The sequence below is a fragment of the Clupea harengus genome, chromosome 1 (assembly GCF_900700415.2).
Source record: "Clupea harengus chromosome 1, Ch_v2.0.2, whole genome shotgun sequence".
Taxonomy (NCBI): Eukaryota; Metazoa; Chordata; class Actinopteri; order Clupeiformes; family Clupeidae; genus Clupea; species Clupea harengus.
In genome coordinates, this window is record NC_045152.1 from 29,745,219 (window position 1) to 29,765,345 (window position 20,127).

General features: G+C 40.8%; 4 protein-coding genes across 7 annotated transcripts; 2 read left to right on the top strand and 2 right to left on the bottom strand.

Annotated features, from left to right (window-relative positions):
- Positions 1-349: 349 nt before the first annotated feature.
- On the bottom strand, positions 350-1,532 carry LOC116224338 (interferon alpha-1-like). The gene is made up of 5 exons (XM_031583486.2): positions 1,292-1,532; positions 1,120-1,206; positions 863-1,003; positions 673-771; positions 350-586 (listed from the first exon to the last, which is right to left on the bottom strand). Exons 1-5 carry the CDS (start codon positions 1,415-1,417, stop codon positions 497-499), a joined length of 543 nt encoding a protein of 180 aa, XP_031439346.1. The 5' UTR covers positions 1,418-1,532; the 3' UTR covers positions 350-496.
- A 4,017-nt stretch (positions 1,533-5,549) lies between these two features.
- LOC116221441 (interferon beta-like) lies at positions 5,550-6,472 on the top strand. Its single transcript, XM_031571644.2, has 4 exons — positions 5,550-5,659; positions 5,742-5,891; positions 5,994-6,092; positions 6,218-6,472. The coding sequence occupies exons 1-4, from the start codon at positions 5,555-5,557 to the stop codon at positions 6,341-6,343; spliced, it is 480 nt and encodes a 159-aa protein (XP_031427504.1). The 5' UTR covers positions 5,550-5,554; the 3' UTR covers positions 6,344-6,472.
- Positions 6,473-12,381: 5,909 nt separating this feature from the next.
- LOC116224342 (interferon alpha-1-like) lies at positions 12,382-13,433 on the bottom strand. The gene is made up of 5 exons (XM_031583579.2): positions 13,267-13,433; positions 13,095-13,181; positions 12,835-12,975; positions 12,649-12,744; positions 12,382-12,562 (listed from the first exon to the last, which is right to left on the bottom strand). Exons 1-5 carry the CDS (start codon positions 13,390-13,392, stop codon positions 12,473-12,475), a joined length of 540 nt encoding a protein of 179 aa, XP_031439439.1. The 5' UTR covers positions 13,393-13,433; the 3' UTR covers positions 12,382-12,472.
- A 1,312-nt stretch (positions 13,434-14,745) lies between these two features.
- LOC116222161 (sterile alpha motif domain-containing protein 3-like) lies at positions 14,746-19,494 on the top strand. 4 transcript variants are annotated; one of them, XM_031575326.1, is made up of 6 exons: positions 14,746-16,520; positions 16,628-17,008; positions 17,139-18,096; positions 18,251-18,418; positions 18,654-18,749; positions 19,110-19,494. In XM_031575326.1, the coding sequence occupies exons 3-6, from the start codon at positions 17,143-17,145 to the stop codon at positions 19,419-19,421; spliced, it is 1,530 nt and encodes a 509-aa protein (XP_031431186.1). In that variant the 5' UTR covers positions 14,746-16,520; positions 16,628-17,008; positions 17,139-17,142; the 3' UTR covers positions 19,422-19,494. The 4 variants fall into 4 exon arrangements, with proteins under 4 accessions (XP_031431186.1, XP_031431192.1, XP_031431195.1 ...); XM_031575332.1 differs by having other exon boundaries at positions 16,850-17,008; XM_031575335.1 differs by having other exon boundaries at positions 14,746-15,452; positions 16,426-17,008.
- The last annotated feature ends 633 nt before the right edge of the window (positions 19,495-20,127 follow it).

The following is a 20,127-nucleotide window of genomic DNA, read 5'->3' on the forward strand; positions in this document are numbered from 1 at the left end:
AAATAAGTAAGACCCCTTCTTTTCCCCCCACACCCATCATGAAAGCCTGAAATGGCCCCAAACTAATAGTTACTCTGTAATGTATGCGTTGAAATATGAATTTCACTTGCATGAATGAATCTCTATTATTTGCAGAAAATCAATGGTTTATTATTTCTTGCAGATTGAATTTTTGTTTACAAAGATGTTTCAAAAAAATACATACATGCATACACGTATAGAACTACATAGACACGTGGTAAAAAACAATAACAATAAATAGATAAATTGATGATGTATTGATTCATTAATTCATTTATGTTATTTACTGTGTCTGCAGCGCAAAAAAAAATCTTCAAAGTTTTGGAAAAAGTGCTGAATAAATATAAATATGCATTGTACAAAATTGGCATCTAGATAAATAAATAAATACATAATTCAATAAATAAATACATAATTAAATAAATATATAGACAGACAGACAAATAGATAGATCTGTTTTCACATTGCTTCTTGACTAAATAAGGTAGTTGGAGCTCTGGAGAATAAATTTGAGTGTGTATAATATCTCCTTTCGAACCACCTCCCACGCACAATCACTGGATTCCTGGAAAGGGACATAATAGTTATTAATACAAATTCAATATGACCAAAACTACATAGAGAACATTGCTGCGGGCGTCATTTCCTCACCTTTTCTTTCAAAACTGTTGCTATTTTGTCAAAGTACATTTTCAGCGTTGCATTTCTAGCTGGGGAATCCTCCTGAGATGATTGAGTTTTGCTCATAATCTGGTTTAGACGGAAAAGCAATATTAGATTCAAAATATATACTGTTATAACATATTGAGTTGTCTTTGTAATGACTAGCTGTTTGACTCACGCATTCGCTCTCCTCAATCTGACGGTAAATAATGTCCTGGAAATCCTCAAGATTGTTCCAGCTGGTCGGCATTGAGTCATTGGCAAACAGAGTGTCGATCAATTTGAGAGTTTCATAAGCCGCCTTCTCTGCACCACCACTCTATAAAAAAGCAGACGATGCATTCAGAGTGATAAAAGAACGACGTTCTCTTCTATTTGGTATTTGGTCACTGTTGCCCAGTTCATCAACCACTGCTTTTCGAGAATTTCACTTACTTCTGCTGTCTCAGAGGTCTTAAAGGCAGAGGACGGGAATGCAATTGGAAGATTATGCTCAAGGCACTCCACAGGAAAGAGACCACTCTGTGAGATAAGACAGAGTAACATTGTTATTAGATGAATAAAACCTGTGTTGCGATTTGATTCAACGTTGCGATTCAAAACTCACCATGCTCTCTAGTAGGCTGTGGGATTTGTCTACCAATCTTCTTTGGAGTCCGCATGTAATGGGTACTGCGCTGACATGCACAAAGCAGAGGATGATGGTCACCCAGGTGAAGCTCTGAAGTACCATTCTGTCTGTAGATTCGCTGAACTGAAAAGAACAACCAAACTATTACACTGCAAGGTGAAGAAAACTGCCGTTATATTTAAACTTCATTTAGTTTTTTCATACCTGCTTATGATGTGGTTGTAGATCCAGTCGATCTTATGTGGTTTGTCTCCCATCTCCACTTCTGTGGTTTTATAGGGCTCATTCGAATAAAAAAGTGAAAGAGGGAGGAGGATGTTAATTTAGTTTAAAGCGAATTATTTGGGACATTTTCTTAAACCGCAGGAGAAGGATGTCGAGCATTTCCATTTTAAACAGTTATTTTTTCCCAAACTACCAGAAACCGTTACTGTATGTAGCTGTTCAAAGAAGTAGAAGGGGGAGCACCTTTACTAACAGTGAACTATAGCCTACTACAGTATAGAGCTATTTTCATAGTTTAAATGTACGACTGGCTATTTTTACACATTACCAGTCTACATACAGTTGCACTCAAAATGATTCAAAATTATTTGCACATGAGGTTTAGGCTTAGATGGTAATAGAGAAATTGATGTTGATGTTTCACATTTTCATATTTTCAATTAATATTTTATGTTTGAAGGATTTTTAAACTCAGCATTATGTTCTCAAAACCCTCCTCTTTAACAGAAAATACTTCTTTATGAATTTTCAACCAGTCAATGTTCCCTGCCACTTGCTGGAAAATGTATAGATTAATAGAAAAGATTCACCTACATGTTGTCACCCACAGTTGTCAAGGGGTTATTTTCATCAAATGCTGCATGATAATTGGCTCATGAAAGTTGACCCCTGTAAATATGCTCCACATACATACAGACAACAGACCCGAAAATTATCAAATGGGGGGTTTATGCAGGTGTACGGGGTACCACTGTTCTCAAGATGAGGTTACAAGTTATCTCGTACATGTGCTTACAAGCGTTAAAAATGACAGCTTGCATCCGAGTATTAAGTCTAGGTCTTTATGCAGTAATTGGTTGTGGAGTTTGGGGTCTCTGCCACCACAGTTACGAAAAAAGCTACCGCTGACGCAGGGACGTGCGGTCATATGAGGCAGGTGAGGCAGAACTGAATTCGCTGAATTTGCGCATGTCCTATTCAAATAGACGGGAGAAAACAAGGGACGTGCGGTCAGGTGAGGCACCATGTATTGTCTACGGGAGCTAGTGAGGCAGTGCCTCACCTAGGATTGCGCAATCGCTCCAAACTGGGTTTTGCGCATGCGTGCGCATGCGTAGAACCTCTGAGCTGAGCTCAAAACGCATTGAAAATTCATGTAGGTGAGGCACACAGTACCTCTACCTCAATGAAGGGGGCGTGCGAGAACGCACCTGTCGGGGTTATGCTGGGGGACGTTTCTCTTCTTCTACACGAAAATGGAAGATTTTGCTAAGCTGAAGCAGTTCTCAAAACTGGACTATCAGTCCAAGCGTGAAATGATTAATAATGGGAGACCAATGCCGGAGCTAAAAGGTATGCTTCAAGCGGAAGATAACTCGATCGACTTCTCACATTCAAAGCCAAATTGCTTTGAACATGTTTGGAACCTCGAGAATAAATTTGGTTTTGAACTTACAGCGGCAGCTCCGTTGATTTCCCATTATTTCTCTAGGGATTGTTTTATGTCTATGTGAAGCCATTTAACATCACACAAGTGGTTGTGATCACTTTGAACCCAAGACTGCTTTTTATTGGTGAGATGATTTTGAGAAATTCAACTTAAATTGTAGGTAAGTTGTGTTTCCTGGTTGCAATGGTTATCCTGTTGCTACGTTAGCTAATTAGCTAGCTAAGGACACTTAATAACCTTACGAGTTAATCGGAAGAGTTCAATTTGCATGAAATGATAGCTGGTTATCTAGCTGATGTTATAGTCTCCTCGATTTAACTCTTAAAAATTATAATGGGAAAAGGTAGAAACCCTCAGGGTGCTTGTGCAACTTCGTAAGAAAGAGTTCATATTCACGAGTTCATATTCATGAGTGCATAATATTTACACATGAATTCATCACAAGCTAGCAGCTGCCTACTGTATGCACATTACCTATGTGTAGGGTGACCAGACGTCCGGATTTAGGCCGGACAGTCCGGATTTTCAATGCCCTGTCCGGCGTCCGGCGCAGCATCAAGCCGGACGCATATTTGTCCTCCTTTTTGGAGTTGCACTGGGCCTAAAGAGCCGTGCTGTAGAATATTTTGCTGGAACTCAGTCTAACAGAATGGCTAAAAGCGGTGTCAAATAAATATCTGATTGGCTTAGGTTAAGTTATAACCCTATATCATTGGTTAAAAACGTAAACAAGGCTTCATGTGCTGGCTACGTCATATCTACGCTGCTGGCTACATTGACAGAAAGTTAGCACATAGAAGAAAACATGCCAAAACGTCAGACGTCGTTCAACCTAGAACGGACAAAAGCAGTCGAGACTCCTTTCATGGCTTCTGCACTCTCTGTCGCTGTGATTTTGACATAAGCAGTCAGGGTAAAGCTGCTATTGAAAGACATGCGGGAACAGAGAAGCATAAAAGTAACAGACGTGCCGCAGGTATCTCTTCGCTACATTTTTTCCCCGAGAATGTACGTTGCCGTTGGATAACAAAATCTCCGCTGCTGAGCTGTGTAAGGTTTACCATGCTGTAAAGTAAAGTACCGCGGTGTAGACTGCGGCGTAAAGGTGGACCGAGATATATTTTGTGATTCGCCCATAGCTAAGGGGGTGATGTGTGGCCGAACTAAAGCCCAGGCTTTGTGTGCGAATGTCCTAGCGCCCTACTCTGTAGCCTACAGGTACAGATTACATCAAAGCAAACAATTTGCCATTTTCAGTGGCAACCGACGCATCAAACAAAGGTACGACCAAGTGTTTCCCAATTGTACTGAGATATTTGTACTTTGAGGAAGGTGTACAACATGCCCTGTTGGATTTGTACAGTGACAGCAACGACACTTCAGAGGCTATAACAAACCAGCTGCTGGCTAAACTGGATGTCTGCATATGCATTCGTTCAGATTCATCTAGATGTCAAATACATGTCTGCATATGCATTCATTCAGATTCATCTAGATGTCAAATATATGTCTGCATATGCATGCATTCAGATTCATTTGTCTGTTTATTATTTATTATTTATGTGACCTGTGATTTAATTTGTACATTTTAAGTCCACAAATGTTATGCTTTGTGGCACTCAGCACTTTAAAAGATTCATCTCAGTGGTCAGTTTTTGAACACCACAATGTATTGAATAAATACAAATACTGTAAACAAACACTTTTTGACTCTTCAAGAATATTTTGTCCTATTCTGTTACACATACATCATGTATCAATCACACAAAGTTGTATTGTAGAGGGGAGCACGCCAGAGTCCTATGTAACTATTCACAGCCTCACGAAATACCGCATAGTGTCCTCCTTTTTGGTGTTATGGATATGGTCACCCTACCTATGTCTGTGTAAAGAATGCTGATATGAAAAACAACCAGTAATCAATGTGAAAGCTGCCAATTGAATGGTGATACTCTATTGGGTTTATGTATTTGTAAATTTGACTCTGAAAGAGTCAGTGCCTCACCAGCCACGAACCTCACCGCACGTCACTGCGCTGACGAGGCCACAAAAGCGGAACAGTGATCACTGAAGATCGAAAAGCTCCTTGTGGTTTCTCAAACTTTCCAGACATTTTATTTCACTTTTTGTACATCTATTCATCCAGGAGGTTTAAATTCAGAACATGGGTCTACCGGGCATACACAACCGCAAACCAGCCTACAGTTACGACGACTGGGTACTGAAAACAGGTCAGGAGGCACCACCATCATTCATTGCGCCAATAATAGTTTAATAGTGAAAGAATGAATGTTCGTTTTAATGAATCATTGCAGAGGTGACTTAAAGATGTCTCATCTGTTGCAGTTTTCGCATCGCGGACCTACAGACGGAATGGCACCACAGAGCTTCACTTTGCTGAGCATCATGCTGTGCGCTGTGCATGTCCACTCACTGTGCTGGCTACAAGGGGCACTAGTAGAGAAAGTCAACGGCCTTGCTGAGAACATGGTAACATATACAACTTTCAAAAGATATCGTGTTGATACATCTTGTGATGCCGGGAAATCTGAATATTAGAGTAAATGGTTTGTCTGTTTCAGGGAGGCTCTTTTCCATTCGAATGCCTTGATCAAAACGTTCAGCTTACATTCCCTGCCTCTGCTTTCGAGTCGAACGGGACTGCACAGGTAAGGGCAGTTTTTTGCATCTGGTGCACAGATACAAGACAGCACACCGAAAGAACCATATGAACGTGATTCTTTACCACAGGTCAACGTTGGCTTAAAGAAAGCTATCTACGATGCGCTCAGAAAAATTGATGTCCTGTTTGAGAATGACACCATGCCAAACAGCTGGGACCAAAAGAAAATAGACGACTTCAGAAACATAGTTTACCGACTGGTCGAGGAGAACGAGTGTGTAAGTGGCAGACCATACACTTTATATGTCTTTTGTTGATTTGTGTTGCTAAATGAATGAACCTGAACGCCAATAATAATAACTTTACTGTTGCTACTTAAGGGTTTGAACTCATATCAGGCGATCGAAGACGACTTTTCTGACAGAGAAATCCTACTGGATGCATATTTTAAAGAAATGGCAGACCTCCTCCTACAAAAGGTAGACCATATCTATAAAAACCAAACCCTTAAACCCATGCCATTCATGAACTGCGACGACTATGTGTCCATGACTTTCATTTTGAACGGAGTCCTAAAACTCTCCAATCCCTGTTGTGCTTCCAGGAATTCAGCGCCTGCGCGTGGGAGGTCGTGCGAAAGGAGACCTTGCGCACGCTCGGGTTCATCTTGCAGAACGCCTCCGATCACCTGTTCTGGACAAGAAGGCACGGGCACAAACGTCGTCGTTAGATGCAACAATTCATCATTCCACGGTCCATCTTCTCATCGTTTTCCCCAGTGTGATACATTTCATGACATGATTAATTTATTTGTACATATGCTATTATGATTATTTATTCATGCACCACTGTCACGTAAAATGTTTGTGTTTTAAGTAAATACATTATTTTAAATCGTCATTTGAGTTTTCCTTCATTTAAAAAAATCGAATAAAGCACAGCCCAAAGGACAGTGACGTATTGCTCATCACTTCAAGTTCAAGTTCAAGTATTTATTTGTCAGATGCACAGAAAAACAGAGTCAGACTGGGCACTGAAATTCTTAGGACAAGACACCGCACAACAAACTACCATAGCATAACGTAAATAACATAACATATAAGTACTCTTAACATAGATTACACATATAATAAACACATAATAAATCTACAAAATAAATGTACAATACAATCTGCTAAACATATAATACACATATAGTAACCTATACTAACCTAACATACCTATACTAACTGAAAGACTAATCAAATGTGCCTGGTATCAGGTAGTGCAATATTACTGATAGTGCAAACAGTACAAAACTGTAACATGCAAAGTGTAAAGTGGAGAGACTGTATCACTGTCCATTTAAAAGCCTGATGGCCCTTAAAAAGAAACTGCTCTCCAATCTACGCGTGCGAGATCGAATACTTCGGTAGCGCCTACCAGAAGGCAAAGAGGAAAAAAGTCTAAAGGATGGATGGTAGCAGTCTTTAAGGATCCTGCCAGCTTTTCTGATGCATCGTGTGTGGAAGATGTCCTGCAGGGCTGGAAGCTTCCTGCCTATGATGAACTCCGCAGACCTGACCACACTACGTAAGACCTTCGGGTCCTTGGCTGTGCAGCTCCTGTACCACACTGTGATGCAACCAGTCAGGATGCTCTCTATAGTACACCTGTAAAAGTTAGTGAGGATGACTGATTCCATACTAAACTTCTTCAGTCTCCTCAGGAAGAAGAGGCGTTTCCGGGCCGCTTTCACCACCTTGTCCGTGTGAACAGACCAGGTGAGATCACTGCTGATGTTTACCCCAAGGAACCTGAAGCAACTGACCTTCCACTACGGATCTGTTGATGTATAGGGGTGCATGCTCTTCCTCCTGCCGTCTCCTATAGTCCACAATCATCTCTTTTGTTTTGCTGATGTTAAGAGAGAGGTTATTAACCTGCCACCATGTTGTCAGGGTATCAACCTCCTCTCTGTTGGCTGACTCGTCGTTGTCAGTGATGAGGCCCAAAATGGTTGTGTCGTCAGCCAACTTCACGATGTGAACAAGGAGAACAGGAGGGGGGCTGAGCACACAGCCCTGGGGGGTGCCTGTGTTGGTGGTGATGACTGTGGATGAGGTGCGGTCACCTGTGGCCTCCCCGTCAGGAAGTCAAAGATCCACCTGCATAGGGAGGCGCTTAGTCCCAGGTCTATGAGCTTGGAGACGAGTCTGGAGGGGATGCTGGTATTGAATGCGGAACTATAGTCAATGAACAGCATTCTCACATATGTATTCCCTTTGTCCAGGTGGGAGAGGGCGGTGTGCATAGTCAGGGCGATGGCATCGTCAGTAGACCTATTGGACCGGTATGCAAACACTTTTGTTATAGCCTGAAACGTGGCCACAACCGTATACAGCCTGTCATTGCGTAGAGAGCACCACGAACATACCGAAACATTTAGCAACTACAGAACAAGACAAAACCCGTTGATGCTAGGTTGGACCGATAAGCTCTCTTAATTAAATATTATCTGTGTCTCTGTGCACCTGGCCATCACACTAAAGAAATCCACGTCCGCTTCAAGATTGAGTAGAAAGTAACCTCAAGTAAATGCCTCTCCACACTGTTCACCCTGGTCGTCGCTGCATTATATCCCAATAACAATATTTGTTTCTGATTGCTGAATTCTGATTGCTGTAACAGCAGCTATTGTACCAGCAGGGGGCTCGAACGACAACCAGGCCGGCAATAATGCAGGGAGACGAGACGCGTGCATCTGAAAGACAATTGAATGCTTTCACGATGCATAATGGATCAAGATGAGTTATGTGCTCTACGGAAATCTCTTGAATTATTTTGTATTATTATCACCCATTCAATATGTTGTTTGTAGGAAAACAGATCTTAGAAATTGTTTGCAGATCTTACAAAATATTTCATATCTGTGATTAGTAGAAGTAGTATCAGTAGTAGTAGTTTTTTTTATCACAAACACGTCGGCTATTACTTTGCCCCTCCTAATACACTCTATCAGTTGGTGGTATCAGGATCTATCAATCAAACTGTATATAACAAGAATCTGACAGAACCTTAAGATTGATGAAATCAAGGATGTTCCTCAGCGCTTGACGAAGCATTAAGTCCTGACTCTGACCCGTCATAACACCTGCCCATATGAACATGTACACAGATGATGTCTAACTTGTTCGTGGAGGATTACTACAAAAATTCTGAGTGCATGGAGTTCAAACAGAACACAATAAAACCTCATTATTTATGATTCATTTTCTGAAAGATGAGACATGTTAGAAGATCTATAGCGCCAATGGAATGCAGGGAGGTACCTAGAGACGCCATAAATAGGGCCCAGGATGTGCTCTATCGCACTATAACGAAATGCACTACTAAATAAGTCTAAAGCCAACAGAACGACCTTCGGAGAGTGTGGAAGGGTATAATGTATCATTTCGGATTGAGATTTAGTTTGTTTTTCATGGGTTTCACTATGGGGTGCCGATGGAAGGATGGACGTCTCAGATACCTGAATGAACAAAGCCTCAAACTTCTCTGGGAAATGGTAAGTTATATTCAAGGTGCTACACAGAACTAGGGATGGCTTGGGGCTGTCGTTTTCGATTGTAATTATCTTATAGGTCGGTAGAACACGATAGACTTTCATAAACAGACTAACAACCACAGGGACTGCAGTAATAAGACAAGCACATCAAGTTTTTAAATGATTCCACAGGGGGGGCATTTCCCATTGCAGTGCTTGGAGGTTAAATCCCGTCAACATCTGGTCCTCAGGAATGCCATTTTTGAGAATTCCAACCAACTGGACGTAAGTGTGGGACTGGTATGACTCGTTAGATCAGCAAGCTAAAGCAAATAGGCGTATATTGTATGGAACGTCTGATACACAACTATCAGCTTGCACAAGTAAGGACTGGGAAAGCGTAGCGCGTGTATAGCATCACACACAAATATACGATACAGTTGACCATGACCATGCCATAGCTTATCTTGTAATTTTAAAACTTGATTGGATTGATCTGAATTTAATTCTTAATCGTAATCCTTACTACTTGAATTACTGTAAACTTCTTGTTTGAATTTGTTATCTTACCGTAAAACACCAGATAGAAAAATACAAACAATAAACAGACTATCTAGGCAACAAGATCTAGGCAACAAGGTCACCATACCCCGAGGGAGCAACGAAACTGCTTCTTCACTAGGGACGCTCTAACCCATCCATCCAGTCCATATTCATAGTTAGTCATGGTATCGAGAATGCAGTTCTCTGATCCGAAGTTTGTGATAAATACACGCCTAATGTTTAGATTAGCGGAGAGTTTTCTGACTGAGTAGGTTGTTTCCAAGTGCGATGTATTTTGTGTTTCTGCATCACACACATATATTTTTTTATGCAGACAAATAAACGGAAAATTCTCCCAGCACAGGAGGCTGTGATACTGACATCTTATGTGGTTTTGAGCCAAGTCAGAAAGATTTTTGCCAAGCCCCACCAGCCATGCTCTTGGAGCAAACGACACACGGACGCCTTCGCCAATATTGTATTCAGGCAAACCACAAACCTGGCTGGATGCGTAAGGTTTCTTTATTGTGTTACTACGATTTTAAGCCGACACTTCTGCAAATGGCCATCGTCATCCCTGATCTTCACTGCTGACTCCACAGCTGGCGGAGGGACACTTTCGTGCGAGTCTGGATGCACTTCACAGTGGGCTGCTTCATAAAACGAAACACTATTTTAAACAACTTCAACACACTTTGAAAGAAAAGGTAATGGTCGAATTCTTTCACAAATAACACACGATATATCAGTTATCCTGACACTGTGCAACTCAATGTTAGTATTTCAGGTTAATCTAAAATATGAGTAGGCTATTGATTATATGTTCATTTCAGGGCTATGGTTTCTGTGCATGGGAGGTAGTCAGACATGAAATCCACAGCACATTGGAGTGTCTGAACTCTCTGATCGTAAGAACAGAGAAACGAAGATAAAGCGCCGAGGATAGAGGAATTGACACATGAATTGGATTTTTACATTGATTTCGCAGGACGGTAACGTCAAACGACCTTTCTCGGGCACCTGTAACGTGCAGGGAAATACATTTTCGTCACCCACAAATGAACATGCCCTGTCACAGAGCCGCTGTCATCTCAGGGACTTCCCTCAAGTGCCTTCAGTGGAATCTCGAAGACAAAAATAGGAAGTTGTGATTCCACCGCAACAATTTCCTTTTTTTTCTCCAAATCACCATTCAAGAAACAGTCACATGACAGAAACAAATCACCGAGTTTGATGAATGCTTAAAATCAAATATTCAATATTTTGGTTTTTATCATTTAACATTTAACATTTAACAGTTAACATGTAACATGTAACATGTAACATTTATATTACAATTTATTATTACTGCAACATTACTCTTGGAAAAGTTATTGCACAAATGTACATGAATTTGTCTCTAAATGTTTGAAAAGTGTTTTGGTTTGCTCGAACACAAACCCACAATTGAAGGTAATCAGGGATGGACCAAATGTTATCCTTCGCCTGAACCCAGTACTTAAATTAGTCAAAAGTTAAACAAAATAATTTTGAATACATATTGATTCCAATCCCATATGAACCATCTAGTAGCTTGTACCATCTAGCTTGTCTCCTTCTAAGATGCTACTTGCAACAATGAATCCCCCAATTTCATTATTAAAATTATGATTCTGACATTGATCTACTCTGAGAATGACGTTAAATCCGTCACATTGAAAACATTGGTTAGTCTAATATGTTTTTGCATACATCTATTTTCGCAGAATTTGGACATTGCCGAATTTGCGCTTGAAACTCCTGGACATGTTTCTGAAATCTTCAACAAGGACCAGTAAAAAGTTACTTGGGACCCTGAGCATGTAGAGCTGTAAAGAAATATCTTGCACCGTCAGATGGAAAACCTGCAGAAATGCATAATCCACATCAGATCCCCCCACATGGACAAGTGAGGTATATTAATTAACTGGGTTGTGGCTGACTTTGGAGAGACTCTTGTGGAAGGTTAAGGTTTTGGTAAACACTTTTATCCTAAGTGACTTACTAAATTATTATGAAGATTTAAAATTACAGTTAGATACATCGCCAGGTTTGACAAGGAGAAATTAGCGAAGGCATTGTAATTAAGAACTTGATCAACACTAATTGTAAAACAGATGAGCTCACACTCTGGTCAAAGAGGAAAAGCGAAGCACTTAGTTGCATATTTCCATAGTTACTCCAGCGCTTCCGGAAATGTAGTAGGCGGAAATGGAAAGTGGAAAGCGAAACTGAAAGTGTATCGGTGTCAGTCTTTACAGGTTTAAGAATTATAGGTTCTTATTTGGCAAAATAAGTAAGACTCCCTCTTTTTCCCCCACACCCATCATGAAAGCCTGAAATGGCCCCAAACTAATAGTTATTCTGTAATGTATGCGTTGAAATATGAATTTCACTTGCATGAATGAATCTCTATTATTTGCAGAAAATCAATGGTTTATTATTTCTTGCAGATTTAATTTTTGTTTACAAAGATGTTTAAAACAAATACATACATGCATACACGTATAGGACTACATAGACACGTGGTAAAAAACAATAACAATAAATAGATAAATTGATGATGTATTGATTCATTAATTCATTTATGTTATTTACTGTGTCTGCAGCGCAAAAAAAAAATCTTCAAAGTTTTGAAAAAAGTGCTGAATAAATATAAATATCCATTGTACAAAATTGGCATCTAGATAAATAAGTAAATACATAATTAAATAAATAAATACATAATTCAATAAATAAATAAATAGATAGATCTGTTTTTACATTGCTTCTTGACTAAATAAGGTAGCTGGAGCTCTGGAGAATAAATTTGAGTGTGTATAATATCTCCTTTCGAACCACCTCCCACGCACAATCACTGGATTCCTGGAAAGGGACATAATAGTTATTAATACAAATTCAATATGACCAAAACTACATAGAGAACATTGCTGCGGGTGTCATTTCCTCACCTTTTCTTTCAAAACTGTTGCTATTTTGTCAAAGTACATTTTCAGCGTTGCATTTCTAGCTGGGGAATCCTCAGATGATTGAGTTTTGCTCATAATCTGGTTTAGACGGGAAAGCAATATTAGATTTAAAAATGTACTGTTATAACATATTGAGTAGTCTTTGTAATCACTAGCTGTTTGACTCACGCATTCGCTCTCCTCAATCTGACGGTAAATAATGTCCTGGAAATCCTCAAGATTGTTCCAGCTGGTCGGCATTGAGTCATTGGCAAACAGAGTGTCGATCAATTTGAGAGTTTCATAAGCCGCCTTCTCTGCACCACCACTCTATAAAAAAGCAGACGATGCATTCAGAGTGATAAAAGAACGACGTTCTCTTCTATTTGGTATTTGGTCACTGTTGACCAGTTCATCCACAACCACTGCTTTTCGAGAATTTCACTTACTTCTGCTGTCTCAGAGGTCTTAAAGGCAGAGGACGGGAATGCAATTGGAAGATTATGCTCAAGGCACTCCACAGGAAAGAGACCACTCTGTGAGATAAGACAGAGTAAAATTGTTACTGCATGAATAAAACCTGTGTTGCGATTCGATTCAACGTTTCGATTCAAAACTCACCATGCTCTCTAGTAGGCTGTGGGATTTGTCTACCAATCTTCTTTGGAGTCCGCATGTAATGGGTACTGCGCTGACATGCACAAAGCAGAGGATGATGGTCACCCAGGTGAAGCTCTGAAGTACCATTCTGTCTGTAGATTCGCTGAACTGAAAAGAACAACCAAACTATTACACTGCAATGTGAAGAAAACTGCCGTTATATTTCAACTTCATTTTGTTTTTTCCAACTTGACCATACCTGCTTATGATGTGGTTGTAGATCCAGTCGATCTTATGTGGTTTGTCTTCCATCTCCACTTCTGTGGTTTTATAGGGCTCATTCGAATAAAAAAGTGAAAGAGGGAGGAGGCCGTTAATTTAGTTTAAAGCGAATTATTTGGGACATTTTCTTAAACCGCAGGAGAAGGATGTCGAGCATTTCCATTTCTAAACAGTTATTTTTTCCCAAACTACAAGAAGCCGTTACTGTATGTCGTAGCTGTTCAAAGAAGTAGAAGGGGGAGCACCTTTACTAACACACTGTAAACCCGAACGTCCAAAGTAATTAAATAGATTAAGTAGTGTATACTCAAAGTTTTAGAAAAAGTTCTACTAACTTAATTATGTCAAGTTGGTGTAACATGTTCTTCCTTTTTGAGTAATTTCAACTAATCATTTTTGATTAAATGGAACTATTTTGTGTATAAGTAAGCATTACTTAAAAACATAACTTAAGTAAAAATTAATAGAGTTAAGTAATTGCATGCTAATAATGATAAAGTCCTGTTATTTCTATTGTTTCAAAAAGGGATGATTTAAAAATAAACCTAATTTATATAGCACATGCTAAAATACAATAAAATCTCAAAGTGCTTCATCAATTCGTCATTTTTTTTATTTTTATTCTCATAATTTTTACTTAAGTGTTAAGTAGCTGCAGGGATCATTATTTATTCCAAGTGACGGTACGTGTCCACGGCATGCGATATCGTGCTGCTCTCATTGGGATAGAATGGATGCGATTTGCTGCATACTGAGGAAAAAATCGTGTCTGCTGCCTGCAAAAAGTTGGGCTTGCTTTAACTTTATGCAAATGAGTGCGATTTGCTGCATGCTGAGAGCCAATCAGTTCGGCGTGTGTGTTATTTGGAAGCCAACGTAGTTCATAGGGGCGGGAGTAATCAAAAATATCGAAACAAGATGGCGGCGTCTCGGGACTCTGTTACTGGGAAATATTTTATGTGAATAAAGGTTAGCTACAGGACTTTTTGTATGTCTAATCGACTCGGTTTGTTGTTTATATGCTACACGAATGCTGTGAGGTCAAACAGAATATTGTAGGTATTGAACTCAAGCTCTCGACTATTACTGTTAGCTTGCCGCTAACACTTTAACCAAAAACCCATTGGAAAACATAGTGGCTAGCTAGCTGCTAATAAGTTACCTATAACTAGGGTGACCAGACGTCCTCTTTTACCCGGACACGTCCTCTTTTACAGGACTTTTTATATGTCTAATCGACTCGGTTTGTTGTTTATATGCTACACGAATGCTGTGAGGTCAAACAGAATTGTGTAGGTCTTGAACTCAAGCTCTGGACTATTACTGTTAGCTTGCCGCTAACCCTTTAAGCGAAAACCCATTGGAACACATAGTGGCTAGCTAGCTAGCTGCTAATAAGTTACCTATAACGCTTAATTGATTGTTGTTTACTTTGCACATGAGCACATTTTGGGACGAATGACCCAATCCAATATTAGCGATCTCAGTCACTACGCGGAGTTTGAGTATCTAATCATGTATTTAATGATGACTTTATTGACAACACAAAACTGTGGGTGCTTCCAACATAACCGCGAGCGCTAAAAAGCAAAGCCCACCTGGCTGTCCCTAGCAAAGCTCAACTTTGCTAATGTGCAACATTAGCGCAGCACTGCAACCGAACAAAAGTGATTTTCCTGACCACGCCCCCCATCCGACTTTACGCATGCGATTTAACGCATGTAATTTGTGCCGTGGACACGTACAGTTAATCTCTGATTCGCCTTCCGAAGCAGAAGGCGGTGCTAATGCGCATACTACACTGATTCCTTAGCTCTGGAAAAAAAACTGAAAAGTTTAAACGGTTGAGAGTTTGGCGGGAAGCAACAGAAGGCCTGCAGAAAGTTACTACCTACACGGCAGCATTCAGCATTACTCGACTTACTGTAAGTTTTGAATGTTAATATTTATTCACTTTTACTTCTTTCATACATTTGTTGGTGTGTTTGTCTCAAAGAGCGTAGACCTTCTCTAAGCCCCCGCCCTTCACTGGCTTATCACGGGAGTCTTGTAGGGCATTGCCAACTTGGTGACGTTAAGTCAGATATAGGTTAGCTGCTAAAGGGCTAGCCACTTAGCGGACCACTAATGTTACACACTCCAGTCACTAGACTATTACGGCTGCGAGCAACCATATTCTTCGTGAGTGGTCTTGAATGAATCCTGGCGACCTAAGCTTACAAGCAAAGCAATGATTATATATGTTTAAGAATTGGTGTTTAAAACATTCAAAGAATGTGTTGCTAGTGCTACCCCCCACCCCTCATTCCGCTAGCAGCACAGCGTGTTTTGGGGGACTTTCCCTTCATGATACAGACTAAATTGTATTTGCCATAGTCTCAGTTTACTATTGATAGATGTATTTTGTATTGGGTAACGTATTTTAACGTACTAAATGGAACTTGCACCTAATAGTGAGGACGTGTAAATGTTAAGTTATAACTAAGTGTTACGTTGAAACTCTGCTTGGTGCAACCGCTTATTTTTTAGTAGTGCGTAAAGTCGAACGCATGGGCCATTTACGTCCACCGTAGCCTTTTTAAAGGTTATTAAAAGAGCATGAACGAGCATAATAGGGCCTCTTAGCTCAAACTGAGTTCCTACACTAAGAGTTCACGTTCAACTGCCCGCCCACTTGTGCTGCGTCGTTTTTAAAATAAAATAAATGCCATTATTGTTGATTAACCATGCAGATAAGTGCAAGTGCTGCTGCTTTTCGTTACAGTAGGCTAAGGTTAATTTTGCTTGATGGCTTTAGTAGCTTGACACTGGGGATCAAATGAAAAGATCATTAACAGGGGAATTTATGAATGGAAGTATTTATAATTTGACACTCTTTGAATGCTTCTAATTGTTCAGTTTCAGATCAGTTTATGCCCTTTCATCTCCCTGTTCCAGTTTCATGAAGTTAAGACAGTTAAGGAAGACAACTGGAGATGTGATAAAGATACCAGGTAATCCAATGAATGTGAATTCCTCTATCAACCACCCCTCTTTCATTTAAGACATTTCATTCAAGATTTGTCTTAAAAAAATGTTAAAAACTCTGTTCTGGTTTCAGCTCTACCAGAGGTTGCTCAAGTACACATTAGAGAACAAACAACTAGTGACACAATCTACAAGACAACAAATGTGACCATTGATGGCACAGACTATGTCTGTGGAATGTTTCTGTCTGTAGGAGTCAGTGGTGGACTGTCGACATTTGGCAAAATAGAAGAGATCTTTCTTGTGAATCACAACGTATCTTTTCTGTGTTGTGATTATGACTCCTGGTATGTAGAACATCTACGGTCCTATGAGCTGTCAACTGCAGACATAAGCCTGTCGATCCACCTGCAGTCTGGTCTGAATGATACAGTCCCTCTCTGCATACAAGATAGACGGCTCGCTGCTGCTGACCCCCAAGCGGTTCATTCAAGTGAGACAGAACTGAGTTCAGGTAATAATGAATGGTTCTTTTATTTATCAGTTATTGTGTCTTTATTCACTCTCAGTGGAATTAAGCAATTTATAAGCTGTATATACTATAAGCGGTACTCTTTAACAATCTGATTTTGTCTTTTCATTAGCACAATGGCAGCTGCATCCCCACAACCAATGATTCTTCGTGTTGTTGAGCCAGACCAGGCTAGAAAATTAAAACTCAGCTCACGACCAACCTCTGTTGATGCACTGATCAACATTATAAAAGAACAGCTGGAAATCAACCTTGACTTCGATTTGCTTTACGAAGATCCAGACTTTGAAGGGAAACTTACTTCCCTTACAGACATTGAGGAATTGCCACAAAAAGCTGTTGTGCACATCTCACTTTCACAAGACTCCAGCTCTATTGCATCTACTGTTCTACTTTCAGATGTGTCATCTCCAGAGCGTCTCAGCAGGTGGCCTCCAGGTCCTTTCCCTGTTCCCACATTTGCATTTGATGTTGAACTAAAACTTAGAGATGGAAATGCGGAATATAAGAAGAACAACACGCACCTTAAGTTGACAAGAGACCTAAAGCACGACATTTTAGAAAAGCTTGCATCTACTATATATGGTTTTAAGGCTTACCCAAGTGATAAAGAGATTGCAAAGGCTGCTGAGGCTCTTGTAGCCAAACATCCCTGCTTGAAGGAAGCAGGATCTGAGACTGGCTGGAATGGATGGAAAAACTCCATCAAGTTTAAGATGGGCAATTTCAGGAACAAGATGAGACGGGCTGGATGTCAGGAGGTCACTGTTAATGCTGGAAAAAGAAGTAGAAGTTATCCTGAAAATGAATCTTCACATTCCAACATTAAAAGACCCAAGCGAGCAGAAGTCAACTTCCTACCAAACTTTCCCCAAGGAAAGGATCCTTCAAGCCTTGAGCAGTTGAGGCAGACAATTGTTGAAGAAGTCAAGAAGACTGAGAAGAACCTGCCCCTCATTAGAAAGATGATGGAGACCACATTTCCCCTACGCCGACAGACCATAGTGATGTCCTGCCCACCAGTGAACGAGCTCATGGACCTCTGGCCTGCTCTCAAAATAGAGTCTGAGGTAATATGGATCAGCGCTCTCTTTTGAGAAAATAATTGTGATTCTTACTTATTTGGCTGCTATTTTCTGCTTTATAAAGGTGTGCTAGATTCTTCAAATTGAACTGTTTTTTTAAAGTGTTGTTGCTGTATTCTCCTGCTACATTTTAATGTAGTTGTATGCAGAGTTCCAGCGGATTACGAATCAGAACCTGCCCAACACATTCTATGCTGAGCTTGACCGCCATCTTCCTCGACTGATGACCTTATTCAGACAGAAGGCATCAAAAACTGGAAAGACAGCAGATGCTCTGGCTGAAATTTTAAAAATCCACGATGAACTGGTAAATAGATTATTACACACTTCATAGGTTGAACCGGTGGAACTTTGAACATGTTCAATGACTCAAATGAGCTTTGTGAATTTTGCAATTAGTCCACTTTGTGTTTGCCATTTGTCTGATTACATTAAAGATGTGAACAGGTTATTTGTGAACATATGTTCTAATTGGACTGTTTAAAAATCAGCTTTGTTCAGTAAACTCTTCAGTATGTACAATTCTGTTTTTATCTTAATAGGAAATCCATGACATCCACACCAAGCGCATTACTGTTCTCCACGCCCTTCCAGTGTATCTGCACGAGGACGTTTCTGGATTTTTCAGAACCTGCACAGTGAGTCTCCTTAAGTCACTAACGGATTCTACTGTGTATAATGTAAACTGTCCATCAAAATACTAATATCTTTTAGGACTTACCTTTGTTTAGTCTACCCATACAGTTTCCATGTATTGGCAAGTGATAAGATGTTAAGTAAAACATTTTCCTGTAAATGTCCTTTAGCTTGGTTTCAGTCTCTCTCACACCACTTAGGTTCTCTGGTAATTTGGCTGATTCGTGTGTGCAGAACATGAATCTTATGTTTTTCACCTCTTACAATGAGACCCAAGTCTCCCTTGGGTCTCATTGTGTTGGTATTGGTTTAGTTTAGTTTTGTGTTAGTTTGTGATTAGCATCTCTTTTTCAATCATTCAGGACGAGTCTGATGAGCTGGAGCTTGATGGCGTTGCAGTGGCCCTCCTTACGGTCATCAGTGACAATGACACACGTCCAGTTCACCACCACCCTGTGAGAATCTCTGTAATCATTGAAAGTGATGCCGTGGTCAGCCTCCCCAGACTTAGCGATGCCTTCCTGGTAATCTTTGGACTGATATATGCACTACACCTCAGCTACCCCAAAGCACTGACCAACACTTTTGAATTCACTGAAAAGATTTTACTTGGTCTAGAAAGTGGTAAACTGTCACCCAGGTTGCAGACCCTCAAGAATGACTTGTTGATGTAAGTGACTGATGGAGGAGGTGGAGAGGGAGGTGACTGATGGAGGAGAGGGAGGAGAAGAGGGAGGTGACTGATGGAGGAGGAGAGGGAGGTGACTGATGGAGGAGGTGGAGAGGGAGGAGGAGAGGGAGGTGACTGATGGAGGAGGTGGAGAGGGAGGATAAGAGGGAGGTGACTGATGGAGGAGAGGGAGGTGACTGATGGAGGAGGTGGAGAGGGAGGAGAAGAGGGAGGTGGAGAGGGAGGTGACTGATGGAGGAGGTGGAGAGGGAGGTGACTGATGGAGGAGGTGGAGATGGAGGTGACTGATGGAGGAGGTGGAGAGGGAGGAGAAGAGGGAGGTGACTGATGGAGGAGGTGGAGAGGGAGGTGACTGATGGAGGAGGTGGAGAGGGAGGAGAAGAGGGAGGTGACTGATGGAGGAGGTGGAGAGGGAGGTGACTGATGGAGGAGGTGGAGATGGAGGTGACTGATGGAGGAGGTGGAGAAGGAGGTGACTGATGGCGGAGGTGGAGAGGGAGGATAAGAGGGAGGTGACTGATGGAGGAGAGGGAGGTGGAGGTGACTGATGGAGGAGGTGAGGGAGGTGACTGATGGAGGAGGTGGAGAGGGAGGTGACTGATGGAGGAGGTGGAGAGGGAGGTGACTGATGGAGGAGGTGGAGATGGAGGTGACTGATGGAGGAGGTGAGGGAGGTGACTGATGGCGGA